General features: G+C 40.9%; 1 protein-coding gene across 2 annotated transcripts in view; it reads right to left on the bottom strand.

Annotated features, from left to right (window-relative positions):
* The window catches only part of BNC1 (basonuclin zinc finger protein 1), a 66491-nt gene that overhangs the window by 8139 nt on the left and 34101 nt on the right, over window positions 1-24251 (bottom strand). For both annotated transcript variants that reach the window (XM_082254019.1, XM_082254020.1), the window contains exons 2-5: window positions 22413-22479; window positions 14337-14439; window positions 14005-14240; window positions 7334-9225 (exon numbers count right to left, since the gene is read on the bottom strand). In XM_082254019.1, the coding sequence (XP_082110145.1) occupies window positions 7334-9225; window positions 14005-14240; window positions 14337-14439; window positions 22413-22421 (2240 nt within the window). In that variant the 5' untranslated portion in view covers window positions 22422-22479. The remainder of the gene's footprint in view (window positions 1-7333; window positions 9226-14004; window positions 14241-14336; window positions 14440-22412; window positions 22480-24251) is intronic.

The following is a 24251-nucleotide window of genomic DNA, read 5'->3' as shown; positions in this document are numbered from 1 at the left end:
GATCGGAGGTCTGGTACCTGGTTAGTCTACCTTTGGGGGGGAAAATATGTGACGGTACTCACCTTCACTGGGAGTGAAAGACAGATACTTAATGGACACTGAGAAAATGGTTTAGATAACTTCAAATGGGAGAGTAATATTTATCAACAATATCTCTCAAGAAATATGAAGATGTAATCCCTCTTTACACTGTGAGACCTATAGCCTGTCGCTATGAAGTCTGTGACTCCTAAATAATCAAAGCAATGCTTAGATGTGTATTCCATGTACTTCAATGTAGGAGACGGACAGACTGTCACTGGCAGGCTCTCCCTATTGTCTGCCTATTGAGGTGTGATGTGGATTGTGCTAAGTCTGTCTGTTTCATTGTTAAATGGTAATGACCTCACATTGTTTCTGTCCAGATGGCTAGATAATTAGTTCAGGTTAATTCTATTGCTGAATAACATTTTATCTACATAGGATAATGTAATCAGGCAACCCCTGACCTGTGTGTGGTAACCTGATCAGGAGGGGGGAGGTCCATGCTGTATTAAAAATTCTGTGTGACTGTTCATTAAACTGAGATTCCAGTATAAGCGAAGTTGTCGGCTTTGTATGTAGTGCGGCTTGGAAAATCTGGTATCTAGGTTCACGACTGGGAGGAAGCTGTATACTGAGGGAAGTCCACAAGTACAGTGTGAGTTGAGGTTCCGATACAGCTGTATCAACACCAGTTGTATAGCACTGTATTTTACTTTCAGCAGATAAACTGTAGTTATACATTTGATTGATATCATAGGGGCCATTTATAAGAAATGCAGAAAAGTGGGATTTTTAAATTTTCTTTTTATAAATGCCCCCTACCCATTGGTCCAGAGGTAAATTGATGCCTACTTTATGCATTTCAATTTTCAAGGTACCTTCCAGGCTTCACTTTGACATACAGTACAGGAAGCTTTTCTAAGAGTAAGTCCATTGTGAGCAGAAGTAAAAATCTCTCTCCACGGACAATACTATAAAATAATGACACTCTAAATTTTCAAACTTGGTGATTTATCAAGGTCTCATGGGAAATTTTTTTAAATGTGTGATGCATTAAGGTAGGTCAAAAGAGGAGCAATGAAGCAAATTATCAGACATTTACAAAGTTATCATATCCTGAATCATAAAGTTCCCCCACCTCTGCTCAATGTGCTCTGCTCACATGCCTTTTAAAATGTTCTTTGGGTTTAAGACTGCATTAAACTGCCCACTGATGTAGAAAGTACTTGCAGTTGCCTTCGTGCTTATTTAACCCCTTCCTACCATCTCTACCTGCCTATTGGCTAATAAGTGAGAGATTCATTAAAAAAAAGAACAAAATGTGTAGCCCTCAGAGACGAATTAGACTTTTTATCCGGTTTTCCATAAAAGTAAGGTTGTGTTTGACAACAACTCCGCTTTGGTACTAATCTTCTTTCGTCCAAGTTTTTGAAATTGCCCCCCCCCCTTTTTTTTTTTTTATCAAATGTTAGACGGTGAGAAATCTGAGTATGTCAGGTGTCTGAGCTCCTGGTCTGTACAAGCTCGTTTCATGCTTAATAATCACCAAGAGGCAGGGCTGCCCAAGACATTGTGCTGTCTGGGTACAAGAATGAAATGCTGCCCCCCCTCCAAAAAAATAAATCAGGCACACCAAAAGGCCCCCACATTCATTATATATAAAATCTTGAAAATATTATATATCTTCTTCCATAACTCACCATGGGATCACCAAACACCCACTGTCTGTCCTCCTGTCACTCCTGTGACTGCCGCACCCACTGCCCTAGAAGATCCAGCCTGCCCTGTGTGAGATGGAGTGCACTGATGTCTAACATCATTGCGCACACCACGATTATGTGAGGGACGTTCCCCGGAGGAGATGCTCTGCCTCTTCATACTCATCAGTTTGCACTACAGGCGGCAGTATGAGCTGGGGAAATGCCTCCCGTAACGCCACGCAAACTGATGACACACAAAACTGATGGAAAAAAATATTGGGAGTCAATTTGCTGCCCCTCTCAAAGTTCTGCCCAGTGGGACCCATGGTAGGGCTGGCCCTGCCAAGAGGCCATTCACACTATCAGCTTACCGCAATGCACTTTATATGCATTGCTCTGATGCAATGGCATTTATCCTGAATGGCCCCCCGATGCACTTTGCCAAAACATGTGCGCTACAGTGCATTGAGATTGAGAGGCCTCAATCTGAATTTGCTTTAGCCACCCCTTGAACTTCAGACATACACATATACCTTTTCCTCTTTACCCCGCCACTCAATTCCTACCTGGAAGCTTAGGGAAATGCCCGGTACTACCGGGTATGGAGGAGCATGTGATGCGACTCACTGAAGTGACAGCCCTGAGATAATCAGCATGGTCACAAGGGAGTCCAAAGCCCTGTATGAGCTGAGACCCCAGAAAGATGTAGCTTACACAGGGCTTTGCTTTTTCACAAGGCAGCTGTATAGAGAAGCTGGGAGTGAAAGGAAGGTAAGTATATGTCGGTTATGGTTAGTATTAGAGTGAACCTATTGCTTTTTCATGCATGGGCAAAGCATACAATTACTTTAAAATGACTGCCCTATTTAAACTCACCCTGACACTACTGGGTATAAAGACAGTCTTGTGAGACAAGATTATGTATACTTACTTTGTCCATGTGTTAAACTCCTGTCTTGTTGCTGATCCCTGGCCACTGTGGGTGTCTGACATTTAAGGGTGTGTTGGATACCTTATCCCCTGTGGCACGCTGTGGATTCTCCCGCTGACTTGGAGGTCCTCTAGCAACATAAGAGCTGGCAGGTATTCCACACACTTAGAAGTGTGAGATTTTTGTGGACAGGAATCAGTAATGAGGTGGAGTTTTGATACACAGGATGCCAGAAAGATAAGTAATACAGCATCTTGTTTTACAGGCGTTTTTAGTTTAGTTTCAACCCCATGGTGACAAAGTCTCTTTATAAAAAATTTACTTATTAGTTTTTAATCTAATTTGTCAAAATAAAAAAAAAAACCTTCTAAATTTTTTATGGAAAAAAAAAACAAAAAAAACCTTCTAATGAAAATAAAGTGGTAATCTAATGTTAATTAGGCTGCATATACAGGTCTGTACATGGGGGAGGTCTGGACATGGCGGAGTAAGGACGCGTGCTGCTGCAGCTCCAGCCATCTTCTCAAGTTTTCCACTCTTTTTATGCAGCTTTCTTTCATGGTATGAGCACAGCCAAATGCAGGAAAGTGAGAAGTCTCCACAGAGCCTCCCCCCCGGTCTGAAATAAAACAGTACTTCCCAATTCCCGTCTCCCCACATTGCGGGCCCCAGCGGCGGAGCCCCGTGGCGCCATCCACTCGGCCTCTCCAATGGCAGCGCCTCCTGCTTCTCCTATCTCATCTGTGGCTTTCGAATCCCTGTCGGGTTTCCCTGAGGCCCTGGTCTCTCACCCACCAAGACGCCCATCAGCCACCCCAAACTCGATGTTGGGAGACCCCGGTCTCATGGCCTACTTTCAGACACATGACACCCCAGGTAGTGACCCTGGCATGGTATGGGAGGCCCATAAGGCGGTTATAAATGGAATACTACTCAAACATGGATCCTGCATTAGGGGAGAACGAGAAGCACAACTAACAAAGTTGTTAGCTGCCATACAGGCCCTCAAACAACAACACAAGAGGTCAACTGACCCCTCTTTGGGGTGCGAATTTGCCCTTCTTCGCCGCCAAGTCTCAGATCTGTTACGATTCAAAGCGAAAGCAGCTTTTCAATCATTTTCGGAAGTTGTCTTGTGAATCTGGAAAAAAATGCTGTAAACTACTAGCAAAAGCCCTTAGAGAGCAAGGTACAACGACATACATCCCCCCATACAGGAGACAAATGGTCAAACTTTCCTTACCGAAAGATATTGCAGGTTCATTTGGGGAATTTTACTCCTCTTTGTACAACCTTTCCCCTGTTTCTACTCCTCCCTCTTCCATCACTGCTTACCTCTTTAGCACACCTTTCTCGTCCTACTTCACCGGAGAGATAGGACCTGGAAGCCCCTATCTCTATGGAAGAATTACAAGCTGCAGTGAAAACTACCAAATAAGGGAAATCACCAGGCCCAGACGGTATTCCTGTACAATACTATAAAGCCCTACTACCTTTACTGAGCTCACATATGCTCAAACTATTCATTGGTCTGGGACAATCCACTTCCTTTCCTCCAGCTGCACTCCTGGCATATATATCGGTGATTCTGAAGGAAGGAAAGGATCCCTCTGCCTGCGGCAGTTATAGACCGATCTCCCTACTCAACGTGGACTTGAAGTTTTTACTAAACTTCTTGCCACCCGGCTTCAACCCCTACTGCCCCAACTAGTCCATTTAGATCAGGTTGGCTTCATCCCTTCCCGAGACAATACCATCAAAGTCCTTGACCTGGTCCATTTAGCTAACCACACTGACTTTCCCTGTGTTTTTCTGAGTACAGATGTGGAGAAGGCCTTTGACAGGGTAAACTGGGCTTTCATGTTCCTTCACACTGCTTTCATGTCTGCAGTCCTGAGCAGTACGGGCTTTGGCACACGAATGCTCCAGTGGATATCTAGTGTGTATTTAGCCATTTTCTATATCTAATGGTACACGCCAAGGCTGTCCCCTGCCACCCTTGTTATTTGCCTTATCTCTAGAGCCCTTCCTAAACAGAATACGATCCAATCTCAATATATCAGGCCTGCAGGTAGGGGAACTCAACCATAAAGTCTCATCATAAGCAGCCGATCTGCTCTTTTCCTTATCAAACCTGCATATTTCCCTACCTAATCTTTTAGAGGAATTTGATCGTTATGGGGCTGTTTCTAACCTAAAGATCAACTTTTCTAAATCAGAAGCCATGGGAGTAGCTGTATCCACCTTGTTGCGCCAAACCTTACAACTCAACTTTAACTTTAAATGGAGGTCTTCCGCATTAAAATACCTAGGAACACTCATCCCTCCAAACCCAGCAGATATCTTTGCCTTAAATTTCCCACCTTTACTGAGCAAAGTTTGTATCCTTCTAGATAAGTGGCAATCAGGCTTACACTCTTGGTTTGGTCGGTGTAACATCATCAAGATGAGTATTCTACCGAAGTTCTTATACCTCTTCCAATCATTGGCTATTTCCATTCCCTCGACTTTCTTCCGATAAATGAATGCACTCTTCACTACGTTTATATGGGCCAACAAATGCCCCAGACTTTGTAGACGTCTTCTGACATTACCTAAATGTTATGGAGGTGTGGCTACACCAGATGCTCTCAAATATAACCAAGTAGCCCATTTTGGATGATTGATCAACTGGTGTAGACATAAGAAACTTAAACTTTGGACATACATTGAGCAGCAATGCAGCCCTATGCCTTTGAATAGAGCACCATGGTGTATTTTGGCCCTACCGACTGTCCTCAAATTACACCCCACTATAGACCCCACTCTTCGAGTTTGTTCTTTAGTGAGCCAGAATCCTGGGTCCTCCTCCCCTCAATCGCCGCTGTTCCCTATTTTGGGAAATCCTGACTTCCCCCCAGGTAATGAGACACAGACTTTTCGCAATCTTATTGAAAAGGGCTGTTTTCAAGCCTCCCATTTCCTGTTTCAGATGCTTGGTCTTCGGTCTCTACTCTGACTAATCCGAACGTCCGTATAAGCTACTAACACTGGTACTATACTCCATCGGTCCTTTGCAAGTATTTCCCAGAAACTTCGGATCCTTGCTGGAGATGCCGGGAGGAACTGGGAACTCTGCACCATATTTTTTTGGAGCTGTCCCAAACTTCAGCAGTACTGGTCAGAGGTGAGAAAGATCACTCAACGATATACCGACTTCCCGATACCAGGGGATCCTGCCTTCTTCCTGCTCCATTGCATGGAAATTCCTCTCAAGCAATATAAGAAGTCGGTCCTATGTCATATGCCTGTTGCAGTCAAAGTCTGCATCACTCTGTGCTGGAAAAGTGTTAGTCCTCCTTCCATTGCCATGTGGCTTAATAAAGTCAGGAGCATTAATGCTCTGGAGGACCTGGTGCTGACTGCCCCGAATACAAGAGAACAATACACTAAAACTTGGTCATACAGGAACATTTTCGTAAATTCTGCGAAAGGTAAAGCTCTTTTGGAATGTCAATCTGGAGATTGAGGCCCTACTGCCCCGGTTTACTTACGGTGACACACATCACCCATAACCCTAGTCTCCACTTCCTTCCCCCCTTGCTCCCACTTCCCCTTTTTTCCCCTTCCCCCTTTCCCTTTTGAGTAATTTCTCTCTAATTCCTATTGGCGTCTTTTCATATCTTTACTCTTATTCAAATTATAATTCACATATATTTTTCAGTGCACTTTTCCGGATTAGGTTTGATAAGACAGTCTACCCTTTCTCCTTTATCTGCATTATACATATACTTACTATTTGGATTTACATTTTTTTTTTGTAAAAGTGAAACTACATTTTCTGTGTCTGATCATAAACTGTTGACTGTCCGTATTAAATAAAGAATTAGAAAAAAAAAAAAAAAATAATATGTATCTTTTATACATTTTCTCTCTGACATACCTCCCTGAACAGTGCCCTAATTAACAGTGCTGCTGAGGGAGCGATATCAATGTTGATTTAGACAGTGTTCAGAGGGTGTCAAGACTGCAAGAGAGCCGAGCCACTGCCTGTGTGTGAGAGACATGGTCTGATGACGGAATCTCCTACTAGTGCTTCCAAAAAAAAAATGTTTTATCTAAATGTTGCATTACGGTAAAAAAAAAAGACCCTATGCTGGCAGCACTAAGCATCTGATGTTGGATAATGGACCCATCAGAATACAATAGCTATAGCTGCCAGCAGTGGTCACACGAAAAAAACAAAACAGACAGGCTGGTTGTAGTAAAGTCAATCGATGGATCGACTACAGTATAACCAGCCTGCCTATAAATGGATCACAATTCGGCTGGTTTCTACTGAACCAGCTGAATTTCGATCCGTCTATGGCCGGCCTTAGAGTAGAGACATACTGTAGAAAGCATAGAAAACATTACTGAGGTTTTAACAATTCTTCAAAAAAGGTTATGGATTACATATATTTTAAGAGTGCAGAATCCGATTGGCTCTTTTTAAAGGCTGCACATGACTTTTTTCCTCTTAAAAATCGTACATTACTGGTGCACAAATTTTGCTGCATAAGCAATTTAGATGTGTTTAATACAGAAAATGGTTTAAACTTTGTCTCCTGAGTTTCGCATATTGTATTTAATTTCAATGTTATATGACAAAAAAACAGTGTTAAAACAAAATGATTCATATTTATTTATGTGACCTTACCTGTCTCTGCTCCTTCGAGATGGGAAAGCGGCATTGCAACCATCAATTGTACATAAATGCATTTCTTTGGGGTGCACATTTTTGTAATGCATCTTAACACTGTATGGGTTCTTAAATGCTTTTTTGCAAATCTCACAGTGAAAGCGGTTTTCATCCTTAGGAGTTTCCAAATGCTGTTCTCCACGTTCTATGTTTGCAGAGTCACCAAAGCCTGAGCCCTTGCTAGACATAGCACCAAAAATGCCTCCGCTCAAAGGGTAAGGCCGAAATTCAATACTGTCCTCAGAATCTGCGTGTTTTGGCTGTTCTTTATTATACAGGGAGGGGTCAGCCAGCTGCTTGACAACATTAAAGTGGTTTGAATGTTCATATTTATTTTCACTGGAATCCACTTTCAGTGTCGGCTCATGTTTGAAGGGATGAAATTCATTTTCAGAGTCAGAAGACATATTGTCATAACTTTTATCCATAACAGAGTGAGAATTATGCTCCCCGCCGTTCAGCGGCTGGAAAGAAGCTGTAGACTGCACATGATCCCTCTCTAGTCCACCTGGATTCTCTGCTGAGCCCTCAATATTGTTATCACAGTCATCTAACAACTGCTCATCATCCTTATGTGATGAAAGTTCCTCCTCAGAATTAATACTTTCTGTGCTTTCGGTTGGGGTAGTCAGAGTTTCCTTGTTAATTTTGATCGGCATACTAGATTTTCGAGACTTCTTTTTTGGTGCTGCATCAAATGGCAATTCGGGAGATGCCAGTTTTTCACTGAGAGGTGAAGAGATGACTGGAAGAGAAGGAAGTATACCAGGAGTATTAGCGATCTCAGCTGGGGTAACTGGACTTCGGTAAAAGGGCAGGACAGGTTGGACAGTTTTTAAATTAGGAATTAGAACACAAGACTGTCCAACATTAGGTAGACCAGAAGGAACCTTTGATTCAGAGACAGGACTTGCATAATTATTAGGCCTGTTATCTAAAGAAGGAGTTTTAAGTCCTAACCTTTTGTAGTCCTCTGATACAGAGATCATTAGTCCATTCCTCAAATCCTTGTCACGATTGTTCCTATTCATTGGCATATGAAGTCGTGGGTTAGGGTTAGAACTGTGACGATTCCTGCTACGCAGTGAGCTGAAAACCATGTTGCACCCGTCAATTGTACATCTGTGCTTTATCTTCAGATGGACAGCATTATAATGAATCTTTAATGTTCCTTTGTCATAAAAAGTCTTTTCACAAGCTGTGCAGAAGACACGTCCCTTTCTGGGTCCAGACCCATTTCGGTCAACAGACTTCAGATTATCTTCAGGGGAAACTGATGCCAAATCATAGTTTGATACTGTGTTGTGTGAGCTAGAATCACTCAATGGGCTATCATCTTCAGCTTTGGTCATAATATCATGAGCACTTATGTTGGACTCATTCTCTAAATGAAATGATGCAGAACTGGAAGCCAAGAAGCTGCTCTCAGAGAATGATATATGGGGATCTTGTGTGCTCTCATTTCCTCTGTCTTGACTCCTTTCAGTTAGGGGCCTCTCGGGAGGTGAGCCAATGAGTGGTGGAGGCAGGGGGCTAAAGAACTGAAATGGCAGCGTGAAGGCCATGTTATTGATCATGTTCTCAAAGGGATGTATGGTGGATGGAGATACTTTCTCCAATGCAGGAGGTACAATAGGACTGCTCCTGGGGTTACTGTTTTCAATAAATGCCCTGATGTCAGAATTTGTTCTAGTAGGGGGTATAAGCACAGTGTAGCCTTCTTTTTCATGGATCGCCATAAGTTCCACAATGGACTTGGTTTCCCCAAAGCGAAGGAACTGCTGTAATGTAGCCAATTCTTCTTCGACTGTCATTATGGTCCAATGATCTAGGACTTTTCCTGATGCATCCTACACCAAGTGAATGAAAAATAAGAACTTAGTCATAAATACAAACTTCCCAGATTTTAAGGAAAATAAGTCCTGGATAATATAATTCTAATGAAACATTCTAAGGGATTGCTTAACTAAAACTGCAGAGTGCAAAATCTGGTTTAGCTGTGCATGGTAGCCAATCAGCTTCTAACTTCACATTGTTCAATTGAGCTTTGACAAAAAAAAAAAAAAAAACCTGGAAGGTGATTGGTTTCTATGCAGAGATGAACCAGATTTTCTCCAATTCTAGTAAATCAGCCCCTAAATGTCAACAAACTCCCGCAATGCAATTAAACTTTTTGCAATTAACAAATATATTTTAATTGTATAAAATAAAAACACTACTAATGTTTTTTTTAATACTTTTGAGCATTTACTTTTTGTCACTTTTGGAATGTTACCCAATTTATAAAGAAACAAACCCAGTAAAATTATGGTTCCAACATTTTTCTGTTAAGGCTTATAAAGTTTAAGATGCTCAACTTGAATACTCACCATTAGGGTATTGGGGGAGAAAAATTACTGTTGGGGGAGAAAAAGTCACTGCTGCTTTTAATATTTGGGTTTGCAAAGGCTTCTAGTGCAAATAAAGTAGTTTTCAGTTCAGTTTTAAAAGGTGTATCCACTTAAAACTATATTTTAAGTTTGTGTAGATGACAGGAATCATTAAAACCTTGCCTATAGATACCCAACAATCATTATTGCAATGGTATCAATCAAAACTTAAGGGACGATCCTCCAACTAACCCTCTACCTTCCATCTAAATTTAATTTTACTTTATATTCTTTTAGCTAATGCCTTCATGTCTTCCTTTAACTGCTCGAAAGTAGACCGACCACCATCCATCCAAGCACTGCTTAAAAGCGGGAGTAAACACTGCTTGGCAATTTGTACCTACAGGTAAGGTAAGCTTATAATAATGCTTACCTGTATTTATAATGAATAAATCCACCATTTAGGAGGTATTTACTATTCTGAAGGCGTGCCCCTCAGAGAGCTGTGCTGTGATCCTGGTTCCTGTGTGCATGCGTAGGAGTGACATCATCTCAGCCTGGCTATTTAAACCGCTGGAGCTCTTGAGGGTAGGAAGGAAGACTGGGGGAAGATGGAAGAACTGTCTGTAATGACAGCTCACTGCTGGAGGGCTTAGTTTTAAAGCAAGTCTTACAAGCACATTATGCCCTTGACTTGCAAGGGGAAGTTTTTTTACCCCCAGACTTTACTTTAATTATCATCCTTAGACCCAGTACAGCTAATCCAACATTACACTCTATTATCATAATTAACACTATTATTCTTATATTATTATGCTGACCAAATGTTGCAGCCATCTACATTGTCAATTGCATTTCCGCATAAACTAAATAAATAATTAAGTAGCAGTGACATCATCACTGTACTGTACATGGTCTGTGCAGAGGACAGAGCTGTGCAATAGACCCAATAGCTTCACTGACTATGGACTGCCTGCAAAGAACTACAGGGAGGCAGATATAGGACCAGTAACCTTGCCCCAGGACAAAGAGCTGAGTAACTGGTCTTTATCACAGGAAACCCCTGCCCAGAGGCAAAATGCATTAATTATTTGGAAGAAATACACAAGGGACACCAAGATTTAAGTAGGAATACACATGCCTCTTATATTGAGATGCTGTTTATTTGGGCTGGAATTCATATTTAATTGTAATTTAAAACACAAATGCATATTGCATTCCATTAAAAAGGGAGATTGTTACGTGTTAGTGTTTCATGTGTAATTTTAGATTGATCAGTTAATGCAGGGAGAAAAAGCCCTGCAATTCAAGTTTAAGATGAGCTGCTCATTTAAGGCGAGCTCCATTTTTCCCCCCATTGCAAGTTTAATAATCTTCCAGGCAACTAAAGATCAGAGAATAAATGAAGGCGTATTGATCTATAGCCAGCGTCCACAAAGCACAGCTGTAATTACACTTGAGTGTTGGAGTTATATCAAACTCTGGCCTTGTCTAACTTTTCCCAATAACTACAATAAATATTTTATCACAGGACATGTATTTGATAGCCTACTGAGATTTTTCACAGTCCATGAAAGACTTTCCAGGTTGATGAAGAATGTATCATCATATTTTTTTCATGCTGTAGAGGTTTGGAGATAATTGATTCCATATTTTTAATCCCAACACTAAAACACAAGATTATTCAGATCATTAAATATTGATCTGTGTCATGATATAAGACCATAATGGAGCTTTGCATAAAAACATAATTGTAGCAGTAAGTGTAAGCTATTTGAAATGAGCTTAATTAGCATAGTTTAACTCTGTTCTGTTATATTCTAGCCAGTTACATAGAAATCACGCCTACTATATTTAGGGTGGACAGAACATAAATCAGATTTTTTTTTCTTTTCCTAATTGTATGGCTATTTGCTGTGTTGCCCTGGTTAGACAGCAAACTAGTAGTAACTTCAGAAGTGGCTATCATTAAACACACAAAATGTAAGAGCTAGAATGAATGACTCCCAGATCCATTTATAAGGTTACAATGTTTTTTTTTTTTTTGTGGAAAAGCAAATAGCATGACCCCTACCGAGTTTCTAAGTTATTTTTTGTTCTTTTTCGGATGTTGCAAAATTACAGCAAATCGTTAAGAAATGTGTTTTATTAAGGATGGCAGCAGTAGGCTACCACCCCTAGACTGGCCAAAACAGCCAACTATGAAATACGAAAAGTTGTCTTAAACAGCCTATTTAGGGAAGTAGAGTTTCTCTCCTTTTTGTTGACTTAGCATCAGTTTGAAGCATCACGGTCTTTCAGTCTTGGAGGCCTACCAACCTTGGGGTTAGCCATCCAACCCTGTAATGGAGATCTATGAAACATCAAGGAAACCAAAGTGATTTTTTTACAGACCTTTTCTACAGAGCACTATGGTATGACAGGATCTTTAATGGAGCAGGCAAGGAGACTGATATTGATGTTTACACCCCAAGAGCACTCACAAAATGGAAACACAATCATTCCTGAATAACTGTGGTAAAGGGCAGGCATGGGGGAGGAAAAATAGGCCATGCAAGGCAGTATGTAAGTGCCTCCTGAATATCTTCAGGAATTAAAAATGATGGATGCTATAGGCTTTGAGCCACAAATGTTCATTAACCACTTTACGACCGCTCACTGTGCCTCTACTGCGGCACAGTGGCTCGTTATCGTCCAGCGACGTAGTACTACGTCGCTGGACTCCTCCCCTTGTGGGCGGCGCTCGCGCGCCGCCGGAGGCTCGCTCCCGCTGTATTCATTCACAGCGGGAGTCGGGCCAGTGGAGGAGCGGCAGCGATCGCCGCTGCTCTTCCCCGATTGTCAGGGAATCGAGTTTGGAGATCCGCCCGCTTGTGTAAACAGAGCGGGCGGATCTCCTCAGTGACAAACAGTGACAGATTGCAGGGTTCAGCATAGCTGAACATGCGATCTGTCCCTGCGTCACTCAGTCACCTCCCCCCACACACGTCAGTAAGCACCAGACATACATTAACCCCTCCCTCTCCAATAAAATGAACCCCTTCCCTGCCAGTGTCATTTTTACAGTAACAGTGCATATTTATAGCACCGATTACTGTAGTAATGTCACTGGTACCCCCAAAAGTGTCAAAAATGTCAGTCAAGGATCCGATCTGTCCGCCGCAATGTCGCAGTCCCGCAAAAAAAATCGCCGATCACCGCCATTACTCGTTAAAAAAAAAAACACCAAAAATGACAGAAATCTTTCCCTTAGTTAGTAAACGCAATAACTTTTGCGTAAACCAATCAAAATACACTTATTGTGATTTTTTTTTACCAAACATAGGTAGTAGAAAACAAATTGGCCAAAAATTTTAAAAAATTTTGATTTTTACATTTTTTTGGGGGGGAATTTCATATAAAAAATGTGAAAAATATTGTTATTTTTTTCAAAATTTACGCTATTTTTTTGTTTATAGCGCAAAAAGTAAAAATCACACAGGTGATCAAATACCACCAAAAGAAAGCTCTGTTTGTGGGGAAAAAAGGATGTAAATTTTGTTTTGGTACGGCGTCGCGGGACCGCGCAATTGTCAGTTAAAGTCGCACAGTGCCGAATCGCAAAAAGTGGCCTGGACGTAAGACAGCAAAATCCTCCGGTGGTAAAGTGGTTAAGCAGTATCACAACAACAGACCTGACTAAAAGAAGGCAGGAAAATATGATATGGGGAAAAAAATGGGAAAAAATATGTCTCTTGCCACCTGCAGCAAATCAGCTGATGCAAAAGTGAAGTTTTGATTTCTGAAATTCACTGCAGGAGTAACATATGTAATCAACAACACAATCCCTATTATTTTATCCATAAGGCTCTTGTTGCTTCTAAAAATATGTGTAACTGCAGCTATTGCAGAGAGGATATTTCCATTAGGCCACCAGTGCATACTTTGTTATACTCCATTAATTTTACCAATTATTGCTTTAACTTTCATTGACAATTTGTAGCATGAATAATCATTTATGTAAATTTGTGATGAAAAGATGCTTATGGAAAAAGCCATGATGAAAAAAACTATTTAGGCAGTTCTATTGGGATTTTTCAAAAAGGAAAGTGCAGCTATCCACAGTATGAACATCAAATCGCATATATCAACTAATCTGAACCACTTAAAAACTGAGTTTGCTGGTTTAAGTTTTTAAACTTTGTACATCATTACTACCCTTGACACTTCTTTATTTAACAAGCCGTTGTATATGACAGTAATCGAAGCACTGTATTTTACCTGAAGGACATAACCCCGAATATAGTCCTGAAGTGTCCAGTCAAGTGAATGAAGTATCTGAAGGACCTCTTCTTGCTTCAAGACACTGAAAAGCCGATCAAGCAGAATTTTCAGGCGCACAGGAATGGCTTGAGTGGCATAAAGCATAAGGCTGCTAATATCGAAGACCACGCTGGACTGAACAATCTCAACTTGGCTGGCGGGGTAAAAGTGTGGGATCCGTAACTTGCTTAATGCTAGGTCACAAGAAAACAAAACAAGTTTGAGAACTATGGAATCAACAGGAATGTGGACATCTGGACAGAGAACAGGGTTTAGTTACACAATATTACCATGTGCCACCCATCCGTGCCTGCACTGCTCACAATGACGAGGGTTTATTTTTGCAGGTTTGAAACTCAGACAGATGCAGTTGACCAGTGTGCATCTTATTGCCTACAATATAAATAAACAGGTTCAAGACAACAGGAATCAAATATACCATTTATAAAAAGGGGTCATACTTTTATTTTTTCATCCATTACTATTTTTACTACAATAAAAAATGGGTCTGGTTTATTAAAGAGATTTGCAGCAGACTCACTTTTGCGTTGTGATTTAGAATGTCATATGAACACATGCACACACTACTGAAAGGAGATCACTGACAGATTATAGTCCATGGTCAGAGTTTTATAGCTTCCAAATGCAATGTAATGATCACGTTTCATCAAGGAACACATTACTCTTTGCATCTTGTACATCTGGACACCTTATGCAGGTCATAAATAATCACTGATATTGTGGCTTTTCACAGTCAAGAGCACAATTCAAAAGGCAAAAACACTAAAGATTGAAATCTATTGCAGCCATGCACTTCAGTTCAGCATAGAAAAAAAATATGGCCCATCAAAATCCCTAATAAGAATTGCAGATAAATTAATGGTAATGCTAATAAAGTATTTCCTGAATGATATACAGTATGTCTCTATATGTTACATAAAAATAGCAAATGGTTATGTAATTGAATTAAACATATATTTCTTAAAATGGGGGGAAGATAGGACACCCATGTGGGCTGAAATATTCTTAGCCATGAAAATAAAATTTATTACATTCCCCTAGGGGGAATAGTCATTCATAAATTGCATTAATGGGGGCTAAACAGACTAATAATGCTCCCCATTATTTGCATCCATTTCCAGTACTATAGCTAACATCAATTAGAGACAATTAGTGCTAATAAATTAGGTGATATCAACCAAAAGCATACCAATAAACACGCACACAGATATTTATGTAGATGTTTGAATGTTTTTATAAAGTCCATGGATTTGAGTTCCAAGTAAAAATACAAATTTCTGCACCCATTTCTTACTTTTTACTTAAAGAATACATTTTGATTAAAGCTTTGCAAAACATACATATAACACATATACAGGGGTGGAGGTAAGCCCCAATAGACACAATACCAGGCATAGAACATGCATGGAAACAATACAGAACATGACACGGTTATGGGAGCTGGAAATACAATGTGGCTATATCATTTACATTTTACTTTAGGGCCATAGTGGGAAAATGATGTGGAATAAGGAGTTCAAGTTAAAGTACTCACAGATATTAGATGCCCACTGGGATTTGTAATTTATGAAAACTTCAGGTACCCCAATCCACTGGCCTATAGGATTTGGCATGCTTTGCTGGCACCCACAGCACCAGCCTATTTTAGGAAATATGAAAATGAGTTGGCCCGAAAATGTTTTTATGTTCACTTCCCCACTGAAACTTGGGTGTTTTGGAAGGCTTACAGACATACAAAAATGAATGCCTATTTCAGGTAGACATTCCCTAATATCTGTGTGTACAATTAGGGAAAAAAATATTTGATCCTCTGCTGATTTTGTTTGCCCACTGACAAAGAAATGATCAGTCTATCATTTTATAACAATATAATTGTTATATATAACAAAACAACAGAACAACACAATTATCCAGAAAAACACATTTCAAAATCGTTATACCGGTAAATTAAATTGCATTTTAATTAGTGAAATAAGTATTTGATCCCCTATTAATCAGCAAGATTTCTGACTCCCAGGTGTCTTCTATACAGGTAACGAGCTGAGATTAGGAGCACTCGCTTAAAAGGAGTGCTTCTAATCTCAGCTTGTTACCTGTATAAAGACACCTGTCCAGAGAAGCAATTAATCAGTCAATCAGATTCCAATCTCTTTACCATGGCCAAGACCAAAGAGCTGTGAAAGGATGTCAGGGACAAGATTGTAGACTTACACAACGCTGGAGTGGGCTACAAGACCATCACCAAGCAGCTTGGTAAGAGGGTGACAAAAGTTGGTGGGATTACTCGCAAATGGAAGAAACAAAAAATAACTATCAATCTCCCTAGGTCTGGGGCTCCATGCAAGAACTCACCTCCTGGAGTTTCAATTATCATGAGAACGGTGAAGAATCAGCCCAGAACTACACAGGAGAAACCTGTCAATGATCTCAATGCAGCTGGGACCATAGTCACCAAGAAAACATATGGTAACCCACTACACCGCACAGGATTGAAATCCTGCAGCGCCCGCAACGTCCCCCTGCTCAAGAAAGCACGTGTACAGGCCCGTCTGAAGTTTGATAATGAACATGGGTGAAAGTGTTGTGGGCAGATGAGACCAAAATCGAGTTATTTGGCATCAACTCAACTCGCTGTGTTTGGAGGAGGAGGAATGCTGCCTATGACCCCAAGAACACCATCCCCACTGTCAAACATGGAGGTGGAAACAATATGCTTTGGAGGTGGTTTTCTGCTAAAGGGAAAGGACAAATTCACCGGACAGGGCCATGTACCATCAAATCTTGGGTAAGAACCGCCAGGGCATTGAAAATGGATCATGGTTGGGTATTCCAGCATGACAATGACCCAAAACATATGGCCAAGGCCACTTAGGAGTGGCTCAAGAAGAAGCACATTAAAGGTCGTGGAGTGGCCTAGCCAGTCTCCAGACCTTAATCCCATAGAAAATACGTGGAGAGAGATAAAGGTTTGAGTTACAAAACATCAGCCTCGAAACCTTAATAACTTGGAGAGGATCTACAAAGAGGATGTGTACAAACCTGGTGGCCAACTACAAGAAACATCTGACCTCTGTGATTGCCAACAAGGGTTTTGCCATCAAGTACTAAGTCATGTTTTGCAAAGTGGTCAAATACCTTTCACTCATTAAAATGCAAATTTATAACTTTTTTGAAATGCGTTTTTCTGGATATTTTTGTTGTTATTCTGTCTCTTAGACTTCTTTCACACGGAGCGGACTGTATTGCGATCCGCTCCGGCACTTTTTTTTTTTTCACGGACACGGATGACACTTGTGTCATCCGGTCCGTATGTCCACATATCATCCCATCCGTTTGCGGATGATATACGGACATAATGTATATCTATGGGGATTGCGGATGTCAGCGGATGACACCGCTGACATCCGATTTTGCATCCTTTCCGTTTTTTAAACGTAAGAAAAAATAGGGTTCTGTTCCGTTCCAAAAAATGGAACAGAACTGAAAGGACGCAAATCGGATTTCAGCGGATGGTCATCCGCTGACATCCGCAATCCCTTTGCCATGCATTATGTCCGTATATCACCCGCAAACGGATGGGGTGATATAGGGACATACGGAACGTTAAAATAAACCTACCACTAAAATTATATACTGATCATTTCTTTTTCAGTGGGAAAACATACACAATCAGCAGGGGATCAAAGACTTTTTTTCATTACTATACCTATAAAAAAAAAAAAGAAGAGGTGAAAGCAAACAGCTAAATACACAGCTGAGATATACAAGTATAAACTTTTTAAAACAAGAAATAATGAGCCCCTCTGTGGGGGGAGTACCATCACCCCGAATGCAAGTCATGCAAAAACAAAAAATTCCACTACCTGGAGGAACTTTTACGGTACTAAAACAAGATCAAATATATCAGGTACTCTTTTACTCGTCAAAAATGTGCAATTTTGTTCAGCTAGTTGCCTAGTTTTTTAACTCAGGCAGCACTGCCAGAGTCTGAACTCACTTTTCTCCCCTACAGTTAAAGTAATACAGCTTGGTCCAAGATGCCTCAAGTTTGTTTGTGACTGGATATTGACAGAGTAGCAAAAACATGATGAGGTCATCCCTGAGCTCCCATATCAGCCAGCTCTCTCTGTACTCTGCAATATAAAGCCTCGATTCACTTCCAGTGCTACCTTTTCCACTTTATTTTGTTGTGCGGGGAACTACTGGAGGTTAAAAGAAATAATTCCTTTGATGCAATTTAAAAATAAGTTATGGATGATAACACATAACGGGGTTAAATGGGGGCATTTTATGTCTGTTGCTTTAAGTCAGACAAAAATATTAGCCAGGCAGGAAATTATAATTGGTTTCCTATTGTGCCCAATATTCAGAAAATAGGCAGGCATCAAAGTTCATGGCCTATGTAACAACTGGAACATACACATTTCAGAGGGGATAACAATCTTTTATGGTCAGATTGTTTTCTAATGAAAGTCTGCTTTCTTACATCCATGGATAGGAATGTTAGGACATCAAAAGTCCTATTTCATGGAGGTGTACGTCAGTAAAATAAAACAGCTTCTTCTCAGAGTGTCTATTCTAAATGTAACCCGCTTGCATTAAGGAGGAAACCAGCTTTCACTAGATTCTTTAATATGGATGATTACATTTGTAATTGTTCAAATGACAGCCAGATAAGACGGGGAGAGGGAGAAGTAATTCTGGACTGGGTAAATGTAGAATTCCTCCATGTCTGGAACTGAAGTGCTCTGCAAACTATGCCCGACTTGATGTAACAATGAGCCAATGTTGGGGATACATATTAATCCTCTGGGGAAACCATTCCTGTACAGAGTGGAAAACAGATTATGGGAGTCTAAGAAAACTAGTCTCAAGTTACCCCTATTAGCATTTCATCAGCAGCACTTCCTACAGGGGTTTAGAACATCTGCTGAAACTCTGTGTGCAAGTGATTTATAGATTGAATTTATCAAAATACAATAGTTAAAAAAGTGGTTTTATGGTAATAAGAATACCGAACTGTTTGGTGTAAGGAGAATTGCATCATAATGATATCTTGCTGAGATCTAGTGTTTTCAGATTGCAGAAATATTTATTTCCAACACATGACACAGATGAAAGTAATTCTGTTACAAATTGGGGGGAAAAAACAAGATATCCTTATGTTTTTAGAAAATTATTAAAAAGATTAAAAAAAACATAATAGGAACAAATAAATAAACACTCAAAAGCATCAGCAACCCCAAAACTGATATTTCATTTTTTTTAATAAGCTAGAGCAAATTTTCATAACCAGGGTTCTGTGAAAAATGGCAAATGGATCTCCCACCTAGATTGACCACCGATGCAAATCAGCAAATTTGCACTGACCACCACTTTTACATGGACCATCAGTGTTGGCGGACACCACCACTACTGTCCCGGAACAGTACAATTTTGGCTATATGCATTTCTTTTTTGGGATTTTATTCATTTATTTTCTAGATTGTTATTGAAAATGAATTTAATGTATACAGCAGGTAGGTGTTAAAAATATCTGTCCTGTGTTTTCAAAGTATGCTACATTCTTTTTTTCCTTATTTACACTTTCTACAACTTACTGATCATGCTACTGTACCATGAGCTGTGGGTATAGTCATTATTAGCAGGGGATCCTCGGGACCTGAAAATGGTTTCAAGGGTTCCTCTAGGTTAAAAAGGTTGAGAGTGGCTGCACTAGAGAGCTGATTCACTTACTGCTTATTTTGAAGTAGAAGTTCACCCTAGAATTGGCCAATTAACAAGTATGTAACAGATGTACATTGATAAATACATAGCACCATGTCTGACATCTATTTGCATTCTGGTTGTTCAGCAATCAGCACAAAAAACTTCCAGCCAGTGAAACCATGCAACCTATGGTGTTGCTCAGACCCCCTTGTGCCATCAACATATTTTTTATTTCAGGTAGTTATATAGCGCTGTCAATTTACACAGTGCTTTACATATAGATTATACATTCACATCAGTCCCTGCCCTCAAAGAGCTTACAATCTAAGGTTCCCAACTCACATTCATACATACACGTACTAGGGCCAATTTAGACAGGAAGCAACTAACCTACCAGCATGCCTTTGGAGTGTGGGAGGAAATCCACACAGGCAGAACATGCAAACTCCAGGCAGGTAGCGTCGTGGTTGGGATTCAAACCAGTGACCCTTTTGCTGCTAGGTGAAAGTACTGACCACTAGACCACTGTGCTGACAAAGGAAGCGTTTCGAAGTCAGGATTTGCAATTACGAGATGTAAATACCATGGGGGGGCTGGCATTGCATGTTGTCACTCTTAAATGGCCACCTAAATGTTTCCAATGCAGATTGCTGGACAACTGTATCACAGACAGATGTCAAATATGGTGCTATGAAGGGGTGCATGTGATCTATGTTTATTGTTCATTAAGTGTTTCTGGCGTGAACTTTCAGTTTCATTTTTGTCGCCTTGGTGTGAAGATTCCTACCTTTAAAGAGGAAGTAAACCCTCCTCTGACACTTTCACCTATAGGTAAGCCTATATTAAGGCTTACCTATAGGTACTGTAAATATCTCCTAAACATGTACCGTTTAGGAGATATTTACCTTATATGCAGCCAGTGACGCCACTGGCGCATGCGCTCTGAAGAACGGCCGCTGGTGCCGTTCCTTCAGAGCCCCATGCCGTGACCGTCGGCTCCCGCGCGCGTGCGCGGGAGTGACGTCGCCGCGGCTCCGGCCAATCAGATGGCCGGATGCTGCGATCCCGGAAGATTGACGACTGGACATGTCGCCCGTCATACAGGTGAGCGGGCGGCACGGCGGGGGCTCGTTCTAAGGTATCTATTTCATAATGAGCTAGTATGCGATGCATACTAGCTCATTATGGGTTTCTCTTTCAGATTGCAGCAAAAAAAAAAAAAAAAGTGTCATGGGTTTACAACCTCTTTAAAATAAAATTTTAGGCACAACTTTTTTTTTAACAATTTGGATAGACCAAGGGAGGGTTTTCACCATCTGTGTCCCATTGTTGAGATTTCCGCTCACTTCCTGTCTCATAGACAAACAGGAAGTGAGAGGGAATCCCTGCAAAATTAAAGGAATTCCTTGGGGACCCCCAGGCCACCAGAACTAGTGTCCCCTTTAAAAGATTTCCCCTCTTGCTTTTCTGGGAACAACCCAAAATTTGGGGTTTTCTTTTACTTTCACTTTCAATAGTAATAGTAAACAGGATAAATAGAGAGGATGAATCTTCTTAACGGAAGCACAGACTCTCCCTCTCCACTTTATCCCAAAAAAAAAATAGATTTTTGACTTACCGTCTTTTCTCTTAAGTTCATTGACGGACGCAGTCTCTAATTCATATTAGAAGGGTTATACTGCCCCCTACAGGAGTAGGACACTAGGCAGAAAAAAGGTTCTGGCTACGCCTATGGGCAGTCCCAGGGGGTATACCCCCTCTCTTCCTGCATAGGATGTCAGTTTTAATCTGCCTAGTTAGGAGTAAGGACATAGTTCCTTGCTGGGATCTCTGGTCCTGGCAAAGTTTTTTTCTAGATAATTTTTTTTTAGTCAGCCTTTTCTCCAGATTTTTTTCTTTTTGTGATCTACAAGCAACTATGCCTCATCTCCACTCTATTACACACTTTAGTTATATTATATAAGTTCTCAAGTTTGCTTACCAACTAGGGCCATTGTAAAGCCCCGTACACATGCAACGATTATCGGCCGACCGATCGTCCGTCTTTTGTCCAGAGTGGTGTTTGTTGGTTGGAATGTGCCTAGACTGCACACAAATTTTCTCGCCCAACAAAAATCCACTTCAGAAGTGATGTCATGTGTTGGTTTGCTTTCTTTGTGTTCTTTCTTCACTGAGCATGCCCAGTCTTGCTCATTAGATTTTTCCCTGTCTAAATCTGTACTGACTGCACGAAAATCGGCCGTGTTTTGACGGCCAACAAAAATTTTATAGTCTGCACACCAGATTTTTTTCAGCCGAAAAGTCGGAGTCGGTTGTCGGAAGCATCATACTAACAAGCCGAAAATCGGCAGATCGGTCGTTGGACGAAAATTCCCGGCCGAATTTCGACGCGTGTGTACGGGGCTTTAGTGGGTATCACTCCTCTACTGGACATTATTTAATAAATAATGCAGCAGGAGGAGTTTGAGTCGAAGGAGGGGGATGGGCACAACTGATAACAATGGTGGGAGGATCCTTCTGCTGCAGCTCTCCAAAACAAACATCTACCAGAAAATGGAATATCTGCTTTAGGTGGACATTTGAAGGTAAAGTGTTAAAACTGGGAAAAGGAAGGAAAGAAAAAAAAAAAAACTTACCTCATTCATTTTGTGCTTTGGTTCAGTCCCCACAAACAGCTGAATCTCATTCCCTGGAATGCACTCACTAACACACAAAACAGAAGGTCAAGTTACTTTCTGAAAACATTTCTTGGCAATGCATCTCAAACCAGCTACCACCCTCATCACAGATATTCTCTCGGCTACATCGAATGACTTCTGTTTAGTATCAATAAACATTAACCCATTTTAGGTAGTTTGCGGCATAAAAGTAGGACTGGTCACCAGGATGAGTTTATGGATAAACACAGATCCATCTTTCTTTTTTTTTTGGCGGTACAGATTCTTTCTAAAAGCAGCAAGTAGTAGGAGACATCACAAAATGTCTTTGTTGGCTTTTTGTTTTGGTCATGGGACAGTAGGCAGGATTTCTTTTTTTAAAACGTATCTAAAATAAAAGGCAGACACCCGTACTTTTGGAAAAATAATTGGCCGCGGCCGTTTATTAATTATTGGTTTTAAAACTTTCAAATAAATATATAATAAAACATCAACACTCCTAACCGCTTGCCGACACCCGCAAGTACATATACTGCGGCGGTCAGCCCCGTACAGGCAAAGTGACGTACCGGTACGTCACTAGCCTGCGAGCCAATAGGGGGCGAGCGCGCGCCGCCGGAGGCACGCTCCCGCCCCCGCTCACTGGGATCCCCGCGCGTGTGACCGGCAGACCCGATGTCCACCGGTCACTCGCGATCGTCGGTTACAGAGGGAGAAAGGCAGGTGGCTAATGTAAACAAAGCCGCCTGTCATTCTCCGCTGAGTAACAGCACAGATCATACGGTCCTGCTATGTAGGACCATAGATCTGTGCTGTTACATGAAAAGCCACGCCCCTTTACAGTTAGAAGCACGCCCCTAGGGACACACTTAACCCCTCCTTCTCCAATAAAGTTAACCCCTTCCCTGCCAATGTCATTTTTACAGTAACGGTGCATATGTATAGCACTGATTACTGTAGTAATGTCACTGGTACCCCCAAAAGTGTCAAAAATGTCAGTCAAGGGTCCGATCTGTCCGCCGCAATGTCGAAGTCCTGCATAAAAAAAAAAATCGCAAGATCGCCACCATTACTCGTTAAAAAAAAATAAATAAAAATGACAAAAATCTTTCCCTTAGTTAGTAAACGCAATAACTTTTGCGCAAACCAATCAAAATACGCTTATTGTGATTTTTTTTTTTACCAAACATATGTAGCAGAAAACAAATTGGCCTAAAATGTTAAAAAAAATCGATTTTTAAATTTTTTTTTTTGGGAATTTCATGTGAAAAAATTTGAAAAATATTGTTATTTTTGCAAAATTGTCACTCTTTTTTTTTTTTTTTTATAGCGCATGATCAAAAAATCGCACAGGTGATCAAATACCACCAAAAGAAAGCTCTGTTTGTGGGAAAAAAAGGAAATAAATTCTATTTGGGTACAGCGTCACACGACTGCGCAATTGTCCGTTAAAGTTACGCAGTGCCAAATCGCAAAATAGGCCCTGGTGAGGAAGGGGGGTAAAATCTTCCGGGGCTTAAGTGGTTAACAGCCTAGCCACCACGGCTCAGGCTGCATAAATAAATTTTCAGGTAAAACCATAACTTCCACTCAAATATTAAAACCGCCCTCCTTTGCTACAGCAAAGGTGACCCACCACATAATAACAGCTGTGACAAGGGAGGGGGGGGGGATGGGGAACTCACAACAATGAGTCTTCTGAGGCGAATGAGCCCCTCTGAGGCGAGCCCCTCTTTATATAGGAGCCTCAGAGGGCTCTAGAAGCTTCTACACTAAACCTATTCCTATAGGTGCTCTGACCCCTGCAAAGTTACGCCC

Source organism: Pelophylax lessonae (genome assembly GCF_965119305.1).
Source record: "Pelophylax lessonae genome assembly, chromosome: 4".
Lineage (NCBI taxonomy): Eukaryota > Metazoa > Chordata > Amphibia > Anura > Ranidae > Pelophylax > Pelophylax lessonae.
Note: the sequence above shows the minus strand (reverse complement) of the source record. Positions and strands in the feature narration are given on the sequence as shown.